Here is a 19,279-nt window from a genome sequence, read left to right on the forward strand (position 1 = left end):
TGTCATATGACATTGCTTTGGATGGTGGATGGTGTGGAATGCATTGGGCATTGAGATGTGTTTAGTTTGTTTTGTCATATTGTCATAAGGAACAGAGTTGTATTTTTGATGTGTTTGCAGTAGCTGTGTTCAGTTTGTAACGGTGGAGTGGAGAAATAAATAAAAATAAACATAAAATAATAATAACAATAACAAATTAAAATAATGTTTTGATAATTATTAATTTATAATGAAGTAAATAAAGTCCATGTGCCACGTTTTCATTAGATTTGTGATAATAAAACTTATTTGTTATGCCGCAAATTCCTTGTATTATATTAAACAGTGAGCAGCAAAAGTCATGGTACCCCATAAAATTTATTAAAACAAAATCGATATAGTGCCAAGTCCATATTTTTGCACAGCATAAGTCTTGGTACCCCTGGAGAAAAATAACAAATTATTTAATATTACGTAATTTTTACAATTAAATTGACTTACCTAATATTGGTAGGATATACCTTGAGTTTTAAAACTTCATTCAATCGTTCGGGCATTGAGTATACAAGTTTTTTAGTGTAGTCCGACGTATTTCTTTGAGTTGGGCCTTACTGGAAATTGTATGATATCGGATTCGTTTATCTAGATGATCTCATAGGTGCTCAATCGGATTTAAATCGGGCTTTATGGAGGTGTTATCACCATGTGTGGTGTATTGTATACGATCCAATTCTTAACGCCAATAGCAGTGTGTTTTGGAACATTGTCCTGTTGGAAGTAATAATTATGGTGTTTTTACACGATATGTATTTTACATATGTGCTGTCACTTATTTCATCCATATGTAATTCCTTATGTGTGTCAAAATTAGCAGCGTACACAAAACGTTTATTTTTGTGTTCAAATCGGCATATGTATTTTACATATGACATAACCTATAAACAAAAAAACACGTTTATTTTTTCTTAAATCAACATCATTTTTTTTATTAAACACCTACAAACGAAATAAAAAATTGTAATTGTTGCCTTTTCATCCTTTTCTTTGACTTGCAATTGAAATATTTTCTTCCAACAATGTGTTTCATTCAAACAGCTTATTTCCTTATGTTTCACATACGAAAATAGAGCGCGTCCTATTCGGAAAAAATACATATGTAATTGCATAATGTTTTGACACATTGAAATTTCCGAATGTTTCACATGAAGAGTCCGATTTCCATATGTTAAAAAGTGACAGCACATTATCACGAATGTTGATTTTTTGAGCACTTTGATTAGAATTTTGTTTCAAAAAATTCATGTAAACTGTTTTATTCTTTATTTCCTCAATGAATACAAAATAAAGTTAAATTGGTGGAAGGAAACCAATTATGCAGAAATACATATATCTGCGAACACAAAAGTAAAATATTTATGTCAAAAAATCAAAGGAAAACAAAAATTGTTTATAGAATTTTTGTGATTTTTTACATTCCAAACGATCACAGCATTGAAAAAACATTTGCATTATTGTAGTTTTATAGTACGTTTACATTTAACCGGATTTCGTTAACCCAGTGGGTTTCAATTGTCAATTCCTTTACATATATGTTAAATAAATCCTCATAAAGTAGGTTAACCCGGTAAAAAGTTCTAATGTATATGTCGTTTAAATCCAATAAAATGTAAACGTGAAAGTTAAAATCTCTTATTTTACAGTGCCTGGAACAATGTGTTATCAAGTCATAGTGAATAACAAAACGAGTAATCATTTTACTGTGGATTTTACCGTCTTTGAAACAGATGATCAAATATGTGATCAGCTGTTGGTTGTCCTCGTCTCGTTTGCTTTGACATCATTCGTAAACACGAGATTTGTCCTCGGCTCGTTTGCTTTCACCTCAATTTACAGGGTTGTAATAAGCAAACGCTGTCCTATACACGGCTGCCAGATTCGACGATTTATCGTCATTTTGACGCTTTTTTGGTCAAAAATTGAAAAATTACATTTTTTATTTTTTTGTAATTTGACTAATATGACAATATTTTGTCATGGCAACATCAAGCTAATATTATCTGCCATTATGGTAGAAAATCCATCAAACCGCCAATTTTTTTTTTTTGTTTACATTTTGACACGATAAGTTAAATTTTGACAGCTCCGGTGAAATCATTTTGCTTATTACACAACCGGTTTTTTGGACCATGAAGCGAAAGAAGAAATAAAAAAAGATGAATATTTGGCAAAAAGATAGATAGATCAGCATGGCATAATTATAAAGGGTAGTCTCATTCAGTCACATGTTTCCATTTTTAGGGTATATTAATTTGTAACTCATCGAAATATTCATTTCCGACCCTATAAAGTATATATATTCTTGATCAGGGTAAAATTCTAAGACGATATAGCCCGTCCATCCGTCCGTCTGTTGTAATCACGCTTGAACCGAATACGCTAAAATTTGGTACATTGGGTTCATAATAGGTTCCAAATCTCTCCACAAAAAATTATGAATATAGGTCCATTTTTTCGGATAGCCCCCATATAAGGGTACCCCCAATTTTCGGTATTTTGGGGTTCTTGAGCGTATGTTTTGAACTGAATTTGAACTAAGCTTGGAAGAAATAATAAGATGGGCAAAGTTCGGATGAAATCTAAATTTTCTGAAAGGGATTTGGTCCAAAGAAACATGGGGTCTAGAACCAGTATTTCGATGAGGCATATTTTCAACGTCTTAAAGTGTATACACCCTCATTAGCCATAAGGCTGAGGGTATAATTATCCTTTAAAAATTTTTAAAATTTGTATTATGGTTTACATAATCCGTTTTTAGAAATGTCGGTATAGGTCCACTTTTTGGTATGTTCCCTATATTTGCATTTCTAGTACCTGCCAATATATCTATGGTGGAGGGTATCCAAAGTTCGGCCCGGCCGAACTTACCGCTTTTTCACTTGTTTTCATTAATTTGCTTTTGACAACATTCAGCTTTAAAAATTTGAAAGAAAATACCTTCCTAATGAAGGGTATACCAAATATCTATATTACAAAATATAATAAAAATTTATTTACAAAATGAATGACTAAATTTAAGTCGAAATAACTGTACAAATATTTTTTGTTAAAAAAATTGTAATTTTGACGATTTTCCATAAAAATAATCTGGCATCCCTGCTCATATATGCCATTGAATGAATGCTGACTTCTGTTTACAACAAAAACAACACAAACTTCGTCATCTGTTGTCTTTTTGGTCTTTTTGGCAAATTTCCTCGATTTTCCCCCAGAATTCATTTCAATGAACTAGTTCCTTCCGGAACTACAAACAGCTGATCAACTGTTCAAATTGTGATCAGCTGTTGGTTGGTCCTCCTCTCGTTTGTTTTGATTCTCATTCGCCACGGTTGGTCCTTGGCTCGTTTGCTTTCACCTCAGGTTTACAGGGTTGTAATTAGAAAACTCTGCTGGCTGGACTGGACGCAGAGGACGTAGTTTCATCAGAGTGACTAATTTAAACGCTTTTCCAGCAGCTGGAAAACCCCCGAACAAGGAATTTCATTGCTTAGTCATTATAAACTCTCTCCGTGGAGGATTTCATACGCAAGCACAATTGGGAACACCTATATGACATTGCAAAATTCATCAGAGAAATCGACGTCAAAAGAAGGCACGTAGACAAGGTCTGGAGCATTGGTGGTGGCGCTGTTTCGCTAATCGGGAGGCGAGTCAAAACCTTAAACCCCGAATTTCCTCGATTTTCCCCACGAATTAAATTGTTTATATGCATTTACAAATCCGTGTGTAAATGTCATAGATAAATAAACGAATAGAACAAAACAAATACCAGAATATGAAAAGTGGAACATTTCGCAGTACACAGTGGGATCCCTTCCTGCTGATAACACAAATTGTTTCCGTGCAATGTTGTGTTTATTTCTCGCTGGGGCTATTAGTGTTTATAGCCAATTTGCTGGCTGGAGAAAACTATCGACTGGACAACATCTTTGAATATCATGTAAGAGAGCAAAGCACAAAGGAATACCTTGCAATTTGAAATGTAGAATATGTAATAAATATTTCTGGGTTTCCTTTTGCAGGAGATACATGTTTCCGATTTGGGTGGCCGCCTGATAATATGCGCTTTTGTTACAAATGCCTTTGTGGGCTCATTGGCGTTATGGTGCATAGTTAGAAGAGCCAAATTGTGCTTGGACTTTAGGTGAGTAGTACGATTTTTATTTGGGCTTATGTCTGAGGTCTGGTCACGATTGTGTACCATACAATTTATTTGTGTTCTTACGAAAATCCATGCTTTCCATACATCGTAAGGTATTGTTCCTTAGAATTGCATGTGGTAAAAATTTCAAAACAATCTGCGACTGGCCCTAAAAATGACTTGTTCCTCTCTTGTTTTATTGTTATTAATGTATTTTTTTCTTCCAGCTGCACATTTCATCTATTCCATTTACTGATATGCTGGTGGTATAACAGTGCATTCCCCTCGAATATCTCATGGTGGCTATTGAATGCCACCACGGCCACTATTATGTGCATAGGTGGGGAATTTTTATGTTTAAAGTCTGAACTCAAAGAGATTCCTGTAGGTTATTCAGCTTTAAATCAAAAATGCGATGTCTAAAACGATTGACTATGCAAATTTGTATTTTTTTGTTAGTAATTTTATAATTTATGTACTTTTTATTAAGTTAATTAAAAAAACAATAAGAAATTATATTTTTGTGTAATTAAGAGAAATAGGAATAACAACCAATGTTTTATTTGGATATACAGCAGGTTCAGGAGATACTACTACTATAGAATATGTATGATATGTGTGTATATCAGCCTTCAAGAACTCGGTATGCCAAATTACAGCCAATGCGGCTACCGTGGTATGGGGGTTATAAAAACATGAACCGATATATCCGATAGTAGCAACAACCTATGTGCAACATTGCAATGATCTATCTTAATAATCATGCAATCGCAATTTCAACATTCTTTACAAAAGGGATGACTCATAGGACCCATAAAAAATATCCCCAGGATTCTTGAATAATATTCTTAAAAAATAGGGACAACACTTAGAACCCTCGAAAAAATTGGAATGACTCTTCGAACTTTTGAAAAAAATGGCGATGGTCTTTAGGGCTCTTTAAAAAAATCGTTAAAAATTAGGGAAGACCCATAGGAACCCTTGAATAATAGGAATGGCCCTATGAACCCTTGAAAATAGGAATGCAATTTAGGACTCTTTAAGAAAAATTCTCTAAAAAATACACAATTAGGGTTGGTCCTTGAAAAAAAAATTCTGAAAAAATTCACATTTAGGGTTGGTCCTTAAAAACAAATTCTCTAGTTTTGTTTCTGGAAAAATATTCTTTAAAAAATCGACCAAGCCTTGGAACATGAACAATTTTAAAAATATCTGCATCTACGCCTTGGATAGTCTTTAAAATAATCTGCATCTACGCCTTGGATAGTCTTTAAAATAATCTGCATCTATGCCTTGGATAGTCTTTAAAATAATCTGCATCTATTCCTTGGATAGTCTTTAAAAAATCTACGCCTTGGATAGTCTTTAAAATAATCTGCATCTATTCCTTGGATAGTCTTTAAAAAATCTACGCCTTGGATAGTCTTTAAAATAATCTGCATCTATGCCTTGGATAGTCTTTAAAATAATCTACGCCTTGGATAGTCTTTAAAATAATAATAAAATAATCTGCATCTGAAATCTGGATAGCCTTTAAAAAATCTACGCCTTGGATAGCCTTTAAAAAATCTACGCCTTGGATAGCCTTTAAAAAATCTACGCCTTGGATAGTCTTTAAAAAATCTACGCCTTGGATAGTCTTTAAAAAAATCCACTCCTTGGATAGTCTTTAAAAAACCTACGCCTTGGAAAGTCTTAAAAAAATCTACGCCTTGGATAGTCTTTAAAAAAGTATACGCCTTGGATAATCTTTAAAAAAATCTACGCCTTGGATAGTCTTTAAAAAAATCTACGCCTTGGATAATCTTTAAAAAATCTACGCCTTGGATAGTCTTTAAAAAAATCTACGCCTTGGATAGTCGTTAAAATTTAATTTAAAAAAAATCTACACCTTGGATAGTCGTTAAAAAATAATTTTAAAAAATCTACGCCTTGACTAGCCTTAAAAAATATTCTTTAAACAATCTACGCCTTGAAAAAAATATTCTTTAAAAAATCTACGCCTTGAAAAAAATATTCTTTAAAAAATCTACGCCTTCAAAAAAATATTCTTTAAAAAATCCACGCCTCTGTTAGTTCTTCAAAAAAATATTATTTAAAAAATCCACGCCTTTATTACGCATTCAAAAAAATATTCTTTAAAAAATCTACGCCTTGTTAGGCATTTAAAAAATCTACGCCTTCAAAAAGTTTTCTTTGAAAAATCTACGCCTTCAAAAAAATATTCTTTGAAAAATTACGCCTTCAAAAAAATATTCTTTGAAAAATCTACGCCTTCAAAAAAATATTCTTTAAAAAATCTACGCCTTGTTTGGCATTTAAAAAATCTACGCTTTAAAAAAATATTCTTTAAAAAATCTACGCCTTATATAGGCGTCATTGAAAAAATATTATTTAACAAATCTACGCTTTGAAAAAAAATTCTTTAAAAAATCTACGCCTTGTCTAAAAAAATATTCTTTAAAAAATCTACGCCTTGTCTAAAAAAATATTCTTTAAAAAATCTACGCTTTGAAAAAAAAAAAATTTCTTGAAAAAATATTCTTTAAAAAATCTACGCCTTGTCTAAAAAAATTTTCTTAAAAAAAATCTACCCCTTGTTAAACCTTCAAAAATATACGTTAAAAATCTACGCCTGCCTTGAAAAAATATTATCTCCATCTAGTCCAAAAAAATATACTTAAAAATATCATTTTTTTTAATTTTACTTAATTTTGTGTCTTGAAAAAATATTTAATTTTTGTTCGTATTTTGCTTTCCCCATTTCAAATCGTCCGATATATCGTCCAACCAAAACAACAGTCGATAAAACCGTATTATCTTGCCATTAAACGAAAGTATTTAGTAATCACATTGCAAATGGTTAGAGAGTACCCATACCTTCGCATAACCTGATAATCGTTGCTCTCGTTTCTTCGTCAAATCAAATTTCGTCGACATTTTTCACGCGTTGAATTTTGGAAGTGTGTGTCTGTCGAGGAAACGGATAAATATATACACGCAGATATATCTTATATAGTATATTTCTGCGCTTGAAATATATTCAGAAAAATAAAACAAGAAAAACATTGACAATTTATTGTAATACAAAAAACTTTAAAGTGTAACAAAATTTTTGATAATTTTGTCACACCATCCAGCAGCTACCGAGCAAAAAAATAATAGAAAAATTAAAACGATTTAGTTTTTTCTATACGACGAGTGTGTGTATATGTGACTATTACTTTTTTTGGGTGATTGATACATAACTTTTTTCCCTCATGCTAACTATAGAGCGCTAAATCTACAAAAAAAATCAAATAAAAACTATAAAATTTTCGATATTGAAAACGGACTAAAACAAAAAACAACAACAAAAATCGTCGAAATTTTCCTAAACGGAAAAGAGCCGAAAATATAAGAAACTGATTGGAAAGTAATATGAGTAATGCTATTAACCAAAATGGCACAGGTCTAGAGCAGCAAGTGAGTAATATTTTGTATTTCACATGATAGATAATTATAAATTTATTTCTAAGCTTTGTTCCATGCCTTCTTTGCAAATTGCCTGGCCTGGCTTGGTGTGTATTCATCATTGTAGAAATTCTTTGTCGATAAGAAGCAGAAAAAACTGAGTAGATTTCTTTGAAATTGTGAAACAAAAGAATTATTGATTTCATAACATTTCTCTTTTTTACACATGCACATGCAGAGACAAGCAGGCAATGCGGTTGTCGTCAATGTGTTTAATTTTCAAAACAAGAAAAAGTAGAGAAAACTGTAACAAATTTAATTACATTTGTGTAGTTTCACATATTATTTTTAGTTTCTATTTTTCTTTTATATACATTTTTTGCATGTTCTTTCGTTTTTTTCTTTTTTCCTTTCATCTTGGGTATTAGAGGTTATGTATTTGGCTTGTGCTGTGTGCTGCTGACACCACATAGAGCAAACGAACGGCATACAGTGTGTGAAAAAGAGAGAGAGAGAGAGCGAAATTATTTTATTTGCCGTTGGTAACCACGTTATTGTTGTAATATAATTTCATCGGAAAGAGAGGAGTTGGTATACTAAACATTTGCGCTTGGCCTGTCTTGCCTCTCTCTGTTTGTCCTAATGTTGTTTTTATTTTTTTCTCTATATACGACTCTCAATGTATGATGATGATGCCTTCCCTTTGTTTTCGTTTGTTGAGTGTATAATAAACACACTCACACACACGCACACAATGGTTTGCTCACTCGCCCGCTTACACATGTATAACTGGTGTTTGAGTGCATTTCATGGGGATCTTCAGTTCGAGTGTATTTTCTGTCATCATCGTGTTGTTGTTGCTGTTTTATATATGGATTACTGAAAAATTTAAAGGTTATGCTTACTGAACCACATTGTGTTGTTCATTTGTTGTTGTTGGTTTAACAATTACAGTTTTTTTGTTTTGTGTTCTAGGTAGGTAGATGGTGTTATTGTTGGAGTGCATTTTTTTTTTACTTGTGGTGGGTACACATGTGTGTATGTATATAGGGGAGTTTGTTGACAAATGTATTTATTATTGTCTGGGTAAATACACAACGGCGAACAAAATACATTATTCATTGTATGAAAGATTATTTTCATTATCTGAATAACGTGTGTTTTAACATTTATTCCTCATCACATGGGGAAAGAAGTCAAGAAAAAACGTAATTTGAGTTTTTAGCAAATTTACTACTCTTCTCCTATCTCGGAAATCAACAAAATTCGTTTCATTTTCCTTTGCACTTGTCGTCTTCTCGATGACATTGATTTCAATGTGTTTTGTGTAACGAAAGCAAAACTGAGAAAAAATTCATTGAAATTGCAGCGGTTTTTTCCGAGGTCATCCACATTAGAACACTTTGTGTGCGTGTGTGTGAATGTACAGTCAAGCATGATTATACAGAATAGAGGCGATTAATAAATTAATTGACAGTAAAGGCGATTAGTGAGAAGAATGAGAGTAAGAATTTGTCATTTTCAGAGAACAAACGGGGTATTGCTGCAAGTATGACAGCAGCTTTAATGCTATGTTTACACAGAGGGTTCTTTTTAATGAAATTTTTTATTTAAACTGCGAATAATTGTACATATTACGGGATGATAGCCCAAATTTATTAGAACTTTTAAGAGATGATCATATTTGTATTGGGCAATGTATGGGCCACTTGTATTTGTAGGGTTTTAAGGTCCACATATTAGGTTGGGGAAAAAGAAATCCATTATTTATTTTTTTTTTTTTGCGGATGGTTGTACTGATAGATTTCTCGTAAAGTATCGATCGAACAATTTCACATTTATGCTCGTTAGAAGGGTGACATTTCACAGTAAAAAATTATTTGCTTTTTTTGTTTGGTGCTTTCAGTTGTGAGTTGTAGGGTGTTAAAAATGGAAGTGAACAAAGAGAAAATTCGGTACTTGTTATAATTTTTCAAAGCGACAATGCAAGCCAAACGACTAAAATTGTGAATGGTGTTGTGGCAGACAATGAAGCTGATTTTTTCGGCGGCGGCGTAGATTCCGTTCAGGAAATGTTGATGTTAAAGATGATGTTGTTATTCACAGGTACCCAACGAATTGTGTTCGTCTTCCCACTATCCGCAACCTGTGGACGCGTCCGTTAGCATTCAGCTCTGCTCCCCGTAGGCGGACCTCTATATAATGGACCCATTTTAACTTCCGAACTTCTTCCTTAAGGTGTATTCCTTTTAATCTTTTTTGTCTTATATAAAATTCTGCATTTTGATAATATATTTTCTTTAATATGACCCTTTTGCCACAAGAAAAGGAATGTTGCAGAAAGCAAGATGAAAACATATAAATGACATTTCAAGATTAGTTAGTAGTTCTTCGTCTTCTTTTGGCGTTGCATTCTGCATACAACATTTATGTATTGGATGGCGTTGATGAAGAAGGGCATGTTTTTATGTTTTATAATTCTAATAAAAGAATGTGGTTTCCTAAAGCAACAACAACACCAGCATTGCATTGCTTGTTCGCTCGCGCTCATTAGTTTATATTTTATGTATGCCCATGGCAACTTGTCTTCTGACCCTACATGATTTTCTTTTGCCACCAATATAAATTGTTGGTTCCATTTCATTTACACATGTCACCCCACCGCAAGCCAATTATTAATGTTTATATAATATTAATATGCAAGAGATTTGCATGTGTGTGGAAGAAATTTTCAATGGTGGAATTACAGGTGACTTTTTTTGCATTTTATGTTAATTTAGGTCCATTTTAAATAAGTAGGCTGCCTATGATTTTATGTTAAGCTAGTTCCATCTGAAAAAATTAATAGTATTAATATTCATTATATATAGGATATTTGTATACTTGCGCATTCCAAATTGAAATGCTGCTATGCCACATTATTCAACAAGTGATATTTAGCTTATCGAATGGAAATGGACAATTTTATAGTAAATTAGTTTATATAGGATTATATTATGGCCACCTATTGGTAATGAGTTTATATAGGATTACATCATTATGGTCACCAAGTTCAGCATTCTGAAAAATAATATTATTAGATGTTATCAAAAAAATAATACCGCATATGGCTACTATAACTTTTTCTGCCCAAAACTAAAACTGGCAACCAGGCGGCCTATTCATTGTTCATAGGCAGGGTTTAAAATGCAGCATCAAAAAATATTAGCATTAGTCTTACAGAGCTACTGCTAAAAAATATTGACATTACGACTAAATCAGCAAACGACTAGCTTTTTTAGTTCGTAGCATCCGTGCTAAGCACGTATTGCACATGCGAGCTTTTTTTGTTATGACTAATCGGCAGTACGACTACATATTCATATTTCGCTGTCGACGAATAATCAGCCGAGGGTTGTTTTTATGTTTGTGTGTTGCCAACGCAGAAATTAGAAAAAAGGCATTTCATTTTGTGCGTTTTTATTTAATTTAAACTTGTCAAATCGCAATTAAAAACTGTCAATAATAGTACTAAAAACTGAATAATATATTAAATTAAACTCTTTAGCAAGTATTACTAATTGTATTTGTTCGAAAAAATGTAATTATCATAATCTCGATTTTTAATTCTCTCATATAATTAATAAAATTTCAATGGACAACACTGAACTCGAAAAATGCTCGGGTTTTGTTTGCTAAAAATCTTGCTAAGCAGCCACAGTCAAGGTGCTTAGTCTTCATTGAAAGCTTTGGTTGTTAGTCGCGTTGACAATTATGTTGTAGTTGTTCATTGCTATTTTGTAGCTGCTGACAAAATCAAGAAGCTTTAGTTTTGCTTGCTAAAATTATTCGTAATGTATTGCTATTTGTTGCAGTTGTGCTTGGCTGTGCTGCATATTTTGAGGATGAATTTAGTTAGCAGTGCGGCAATTTTCTGTGTTTTTGCTATTTTGGCGTTAGCATTTTAAACCCTGTTCATAGGAATATGAATCTGGTTAATTCCACATTAGCTAAAATATAAATCCCTGAAATTAAAGCTGACATAATTATTTGATCCAGTATGTGGAATAATTTTCTTTGTATGTTTTTATACATTACGATTTTTCCCCATTTTAAATTGCATTGTTTTCTTTACTCATGGTTTGAGGTTAGGTAATGTCATAATCAATCAATCTCCTTAAACAATTTGAAGAATAAATATTATTAGGTGTTATCTACAAATTATATCCACAATACATCTCGTATTACTATTATTTCCGGTAGAGATCAAATGATTAACGAGTTTTGTGAATTACAATTCAAAATCCAATCTAGCTACATCATGCGCAACCTTGTTCAATTCAGCCTGCCAGACATCCCACTCATCATAACAACAAATGCTCTTCAAATATAAACTTCAGATTAGAAATTAAAAAAGTATTAATACTACTAGCCTATTTGTTGTTCATTTCAACAATATAATTCCGTTGTTGTTGCTGTACATTCGACTCTGATAAGTTTCACATTTCCGTACATTCAAAAACACAACAAATCATCATCTGCTCTCTGTGTGTAGGCCAACCAACAAACGCCAACAATTTTCGCTTGGCAACACAAAAAAAAAAAAACGAATAAAAAAATGCTGATGATCTTCCTCTATACAACGACATAATGAATGTGGTGCGCGGAACTTTACACGATAATATATGAACTCTCTAGTTAGCTAGCTGGCTGCCAGTGTTGCTGTTGTTGGTGATGATGACGACATGCTTTTTTTGTTTTTTGATGGTGATACACAAATAAACTTGTGAATTTTATGAGCTTATAATAAAATAGGTGGAGAAACGATGACATGCCGGGCATTTTTATATTTTGCATGTTGGCTTATTTAACTGACGACGCCGCCGCCAACATAACACAATGCATGGCCTTAGAGATTGTAACATGATTGTTGACATTCATATTCTCTTGCTCTCACACTCACTCAGTCTGTACTCTATAAAAGAAATATATTTAATTATTTGTTGTTTTCAGGCGGCTCTACTGTCAATGACATTTCGTAAATTCTTCTCTATTGGCGCAAAATATTATTAACTCGTGTGCTAATTCTAATTTATAATGAGAGAAAATAAAAAAATTTTCCGTCATTGACATTTGCACGGCCTTTGAAATGTAACATTATTTGACATTCTCTCACACTCTCCGCTCTTTAAACCAAACCACTTATTGTTTGCGCCCCACATTGCCAGATGAACTCAACTCTTCTACCATTAATGACAATTGATAAACGCTTCACTATTGGCGGGAAGTATTTAAAAACAATACGCGTTTTAATTAATTATGGATTTTTAAATACACGATTAAATGTTAAAAAAAATAAACATTTTACTTTTCTTTCTACTGATTTGCACTACCTTCGAAATGTAACTCTCGCTCTCACACATTCTCCTCTATTAAAGAACGCAGGGCAAACAATGATTACATTATTGTTTGTGCTGCGTTGTCTAATGTTATCTGATCTATCCACCAATAATGACAAACTCTTTTCTATTAGCGGGAAATATATTTTATTTTTTGTTAAGCGACTTGGTTTAATATCCATGTAAAAAAATCCCAGTTTAAGCCCTAAAAATTTAAAGCTGTTTGCTTTTCAATGTATCGATTTATGTGGCCTTTTAAACACTCCTCAACAAAAAAATTTTATTTCCCAAAAAACTTCCATTGACAATCTCTTTTCTATTGGCGCGAAATGTGAGTTTTATTTATTAACTAGCCCAATTCTAATTGCTAATGAATTTTGGTGTTAACGAAATACCAATTTGTGTCCTTAAATTAACGAAAGTTTACTTTTCTTTTGTTAAATAAATATTTTCTCAAAGACGACGGAGTTTACTAATTACGGTGGCTTTCTCTCTCTATCTATTCTTAATGACATTTGACAATCTCTTGTTTTCTTAACCAAATTACAGACAGGAAATGTGTGTTTCATTGATTATTGCGTCTGCTGCCCTAACAATGCACACACAGATAAGTACTCATAATAAAAACAATACTTTTTTTTTATTTCAATCAATAAATAAAAAAAACATTTACTTTTTTCACATTGCCAAAGGCAGCAGTTTTACTGTCATTGGCGTTTAACGGCGGCAAAAGGCAAACAAAATTGTCAGTAATGACAAACAGCTCCATCGTTTATGTCAATTGGCAAATTTCCTCTCTCAACTCCTCAGAGAACATAAAAACAGCAAACATATTGGCGGGAAATGTCAATGGTATTATTGATTAACAACGCCAGCCAGCACTGCTGCTTCTAATTTATAAGGTATATTTTTTTGTTGGAGAAAACCCACAACTTGAGTCATAGAAAAACAAAAACAATTTACTTTTCTTTGTTCCGATTTGCTTTTGCTTTTTAATGTGTTCTTTGCCCCCCAACGGATGTAAAGATGATAACGCAAAACTCACAGAAGTGTTACAAAAGTAGAGGGAAAATAGGTAATAATGGCCGCCAATGGGTATTTGTTGGGTAGAAATATAAATTTGTGTCGTTTTGGCTTTAAAAACTTTCTCTTTTTTTTTTTTGGCAATTTCTAATTTTTTTCTTTGTAATTTTTGGGTTAGCAGCATTAATTTTAGAATCGGATGATTTTGGGTGTTATGTGTATTAAATGACATGGCCACACATCGAATACTAATAATCATGAAAAATTATTAATTATTTTTCTTGGTAATTTAAGTCCAATTACATTGATTTTTCTTGGCAAATTATTCCACTATAATACAAAAACAAAAAGGCATGGACACACATCAATTTAAATCTTCTCTACATATTTTATTTCTCCTCTACACATCACTCATTTTTTTCTTTATCTTAAAGGTTGCTGGTCTGGACTTGAATGGCGGCAGAGCTAATAATAGCAGCCCCATAACAACTAAAAGTTCTCTTTCTTTAAGCCAAGCCGACGTTTATGTGCCACCACAATTAAGGGGTGACACTAATTTTGCACCAAAAACTTCAAATTCAAGTGATTCCCGTTACGAATCGCGTGGCGGTGGTAATCGTGGTGGTGATCGTGATTCACAACGTGGTGGTGAATTCCGTAAAGGAGGCGGTGGTCGCAATTTTAATTCACGTGGTGGTGATCGTCAAAGTGGTGATTTTAGTAACTTTAGCGGTCGTGGCGGTGGTAGAAGATACGACGATAATTATAACGGTAAGTAGTAACATACAACAAAATAACCTTAAAATTTCCAATTTCAATATTGAAATTCTTATCAGATGTTACCCCCAACCTAACAGTTAGATAATAGGGCTAACTAAATTGAACGGGTCGAGGAATATTTTGAATTTTCTAATTTCAAGGTGACATAATAATAACCACATTTTTCCTCTTTTACAAACTATTTCAGGTGATACTGATTCAAGACGCGGTGGTGACGATTGGAATCGCGGCGGAGGCAGATCTCAAAATAATCGTAACTTTGAACGTCGTGAAGACGGTGGTGGCGGCAGGAACTATCGCGGAGGCGACGGCGGTCGTGACCGACGTGATGACCCGCCACGCAACAATCGTTGGCAAGAACCTGAACGCCGTCCTGATGATGGCGGTGAACGCAGCAAGGACACAGATTCCGTCTCTGGCGATGCCAGTGCCGGTGGTGGCAGCAACAACAGAGGTGGTGGCGGCGAACGCCGATATGGCGGTCGCTGGAATGAAGAACGCCGCGGCGATATTGATTATACCAAGTTGGGTCCGCGCGATGAACGCCTTGAAGCCGAGCTTTTCGGCACCGGTAATACCGGCATCAATTTTGACAAATACGAGGATATACCCGTGGAAGCGACGGGCAAAAATGTCCCAGCCAACATCACATCCTTCGATGATGTGCAGCTGACAGAGATTATTCGCCATAATGTACAAATGGCTAGATATGACAAACCGACACCGGTACAAAAATACGCGATCCCAATTATTATAAGTGGACGCGATTTGATGGCTTGCGCCCAAACCGGTTCAGGCAAAACGGCTGCCTTCTTATTGCCGATATTGAATCAGATGTATGAGCATGGTATTCCGCCGCCACCCCAAAACACTCGTGGCTACACTCGTCGCAAGCAGTATCCATTGGGTTTGGTGCTGGCACCAACTCGTGAATTGGCCACACAAATTTTCGAAGAGGCCAAAAAGTTTGCCTATCGCTCGCGTATGCGTCCCGCAGTGTTGTATGGCGGCAATAATACTTCTGAACAAATGCGCGAATTGGATCGCGGCTGCCACTTGATTGTGGCCACACCCGGCCGTTTGGAGGACATGATCACCAGAGGCAAGGTATGTTTGGATAACATTCGTTTCTTGGTCTTGGACGAGGCCGATCGTATGTTGGACATGGGTTTCGAGCCCCAAATCAGACGTATTGTTGAAGATTCGAATATGCCCGGTAGGGGACAACGCCAAACGCTTATGTTCTCCGCCACGTTCCCCAAACAAATTCAAGAACTAGCATCTGATTTCTTAAGTAATTACATTTTCTTGGCTGTGGGCCGTGTCGGTTCCACCTCCGAGAATATTACCCAAACCATTTTGTGGGTACATGAGCAGGACAAACGTTCGTATCTGCTCGATCTATTGGAAACCATTAGGGCAGGCGCTGAATATTCGAAAGATTCGTTGACGTTGATTTTCGTTGAGACGAAAAAGGGAGCCGATGCTTTGGAGGAGTTCTTGTATCAATGTAATCACCCAGTCACCAGCATCCATGGTGATCGTACCCAGAAGGAGCGTGAGGAAGCCCTGCGTTGTTTCCGTTCTGGTGATTGTCCCATATTGGTGGCCACTGCCGTGGCTGCTCGTGGCTTAGACATTCCCCATGTAAAGCATGTCATTAACTTCGATTTGCCCTCCGATGTAGAGGAATATGTACATCGTATTGGTCGTACCGGACGTATGGGTAACCTGGGTGTAGCCACCTCATTCTTTAACGAAAAGAATCGTAACATTTGTGCCGACTTGGTGGAGTTGTTGATTGAAACGAAACAAGAGTTGCCCAGCTTCTTGGAAGATATGATGGCTTCGGAACGTTCACATGGCGGCAACAAGCGTCGTGGAGGTGGTGGTGGTCGTTATGGCGGTGGTTTTGGATCCCGCGATTACCGTCAACAGTCTGGTGGTGGTGGCGGCGGTCGCAGCAGCAACAATCGTTCATCCGGCAATCAAGGCGGTGGTGGTGGAGGCGGCGGCGGCTCCTACCGTAGCAATGGCAATTCCTACTATAACAGCTACGGCAATGATGGTGGCAATTATGGAGGAAATTCTTCATCTGGTCCCGATTGGTGGGGCAATTAAATGATGTGTGCGCCCACAAAAACCACAACCACACAGAGGAGAAGAGAGGAGAGAGATGATAATAGAATTTAAAGAAAACAAAAAAAATATGAAAAACAAAAACAAACACATTGAATATATTATATATAGAAAATAAATAAAATAATACATAGTTGATCCAATAAATATAAACAAAACAAAACAAAAAAAATATCAGAATACAAACAAACGAAAAGAAAATACAAAAAACGGAAAAATCCCAAAAATCAACAATATGAAACAAAAACAAAATTCTTTTTTTTTTTTTTTTGAAATGCATAACATATATTACAAGAATATATATATAAAAATATAAATATGAAAAAATATTTTATTTATAAAAACAACACAAAAAATCAACTTTTCTTTTTTTCTTCACTATTACAATTATTTACAAATTAGTTGTTTCCTAACATAATAGAAAAGAATTCAACACAACAAGAAAATGAATATAAATGCTGCAATTTTTTAAATCTATTACTAAAAACAACTTTAAAATACATATATAATTTCTTATTCTTAAAAACAAATCCACCACAATCCCAACAACAACAAAATATTCAAAAACAAATGCAAATGAAATTTATGCTTTTATAGCAATATGAATTTTTTCAAAAACCATATTTTGTTTAATTTTACTTGCAAAAAAAATTCTCACAAAAAGCAAATTTTTGTCTTAAAACAACAACAAATTTAGAATCACATAAAAAATAATTTCAAATAATCTTTAATAACAAAAACAAAATTAAATATAAATGTTTTAACTTGAAATTTAAAAAAAGAAGAGATAAACAAAACAAATCAGAAAAACCACAATTGCTAACTAAATTCAAAACAAAAACAATAAAACTAGATAAAAAAAAACCGTAAAAAACCCTAAAAACTAAAATTGTGTGTGTGTGTTTTGTTCATTTTGTTATTGATGGATGGAACTGTGTAAAATTTAGAATAGATGTAGGTGGGAAAAATTGATTGGAGCGGCTTGATGAAGTACTGTTGTAGAGCTTACACACAAAATTTGTGATCATAGGATAATAGAAAGGACATTGAAAACCTCCTCACTGGAAATTTCAATCTATGTTTTATAATTATTCCAAAGATTGTTATTGGGGAGGGATAAAATTGGATGAGGTGTTAGATATGTTAGTTATTTTGGAAATTGTAGAGAGTCAACCACTTCTATAGGTCGAAATTAGACATCTGCAAGAATGTACTCGTACAATGAATTCCCATCCGCATTCATGGGTGTTAAGTCGTATTCAGAGTACACAACAATTTTGAATGAGTGCAAATGAATTCAACCACCGAAGATGTGTTGTTCTTCATTGTGCTCTGTCCGATCAAACGATCAAACTCGAAAGCACAACATTCAGTATGATGGATTACAAGAACAACTTATACAACATCAATGAGTCCAATGAGTGAACATCATGCATTGTATTTTGTATTCTCTGTTTTCATTCAACACTTAACATTAATGGTGGGCATTCATTGTACAGGTACATTCATGCAAATGTTTACCTTGTACAATCTTTAAAACTTTATCAGTGAGCAATAGTGAGAAATAATGTATTTTATTTTATTTTTTTTATTAAATACAAGTAATTAATAACTCAAGAAAAATAAGTATCTTCCGTCGTTTCCCCAAATATTGCAAATTAGAGTACAAAGTAATATGAGGACAATTTGTAGTACTGAATATCCCCCACACTATGGGGTATCCAATTCGAACCCAAATTAAAACGAATTTTTATATGTTTAAAAGGGCGTTTAAAACATTTAAATATTGAAAAAAGGGAAGTACTGCTATATAGTGGATACATTACTAGATATTCATAAATGTTGCTCTTATTAAGAATATATACTTTAAATGGGCGGAAATGATTATTTCGATGAGTTACAAACGAAAACAAAAAAACATAACATACCCTTCATACTTTTGTAGATGGTATAAAAACCATAATATATCTTCAATTAATTCGGGTAATTCGAATACTACTGTATAATTCGACACTCTCATTGTGTAAAACAGGTTCGTGTACGAACTTGTCGCATTTGTTCAAACTTTTTGTGTTACAACATACATTCATACCGAAGTAAACATACACAATGAATACCGGTTCGTCGAGTTTGAAACGTGGATTGTATGAATCAAACGAATATACAACAAATTCGAAACTCTCATACCTGAAGCAATTCATGTTTGTTGTACCCTCACTCATTGCACTTCATTTCCAACAAATTTATAGAATAGAAGCCATTACTTTGTGTGAGTGACTCATGGGTGGTGTTTTTGTGCATTCATGCAGATGTCTAGTCGAAATAATCT

At 33.9% G+C, this 19,279-nt stretch overlaps 2 protein-coding genes across 2 annotated transcripts; both read left to right on the forward strand.

Moving 5' to 3' along the window:
• Positions 1-3,792: 3,792 nt before the first annotated feature.
• Positions 3,793-4,601, forward strand: LOC133333878 (protein SYS1 homolog). The gene is made up of 3 exons (XM_061542188.1): positions 3,793-3,976; positions 4,059-4,180; positions 4,405-4,601. Exons 1-3 carry the CDS (start codon positions 3,812-3,814, stop codon positions 4,598-4,600), a joined length of 483 nt encoding a protein of 160 aa, XP_061398172.1. The 5' UTR covers positions 3,793-3,811; the 3' UTR covers position 4,601.
• A 2,819-nt stretch (positions 4,602-7,420) lies between these two features.
• Positions 7,421-16,932, forward strand: LOC133333874 (ATP-dependent RNA helicase bel). Its single transcript, XM_061542184.1, has 3 exons — positions 7,421-7,642; positions 14,466-14,802; positions 14,999-16,932. Exons 1-3 carry the CDS (start codon positions 7,598-7,600, stop codon positions 16,930-16,932), a joined length of 2,316 nt encoding a protein of 771 aa, XP_061398168.1. The 5' UTR covers positions 7,421-7,597.
• The last annotated feature ends 2,347 nt before the right edge of the window (positions 16,933-19,279 follow it).

This window comes from Musca vetustissima, unplaced genomic scaffold (genome assembly GCF_032173495.1).
Source record: "Musca vetustissima isolate MV318-11 ecotype Yass unplaced genomic scaffold, APGP_CSIRO_Mvet_v1 utg65054, whole genome shotgun sequence".
Lineage (NCBI taxonomy): Eukaryota > Metazoa > Arthropoda > Insecta > Diptera > Muscidae > Musca > Musca vetustissima.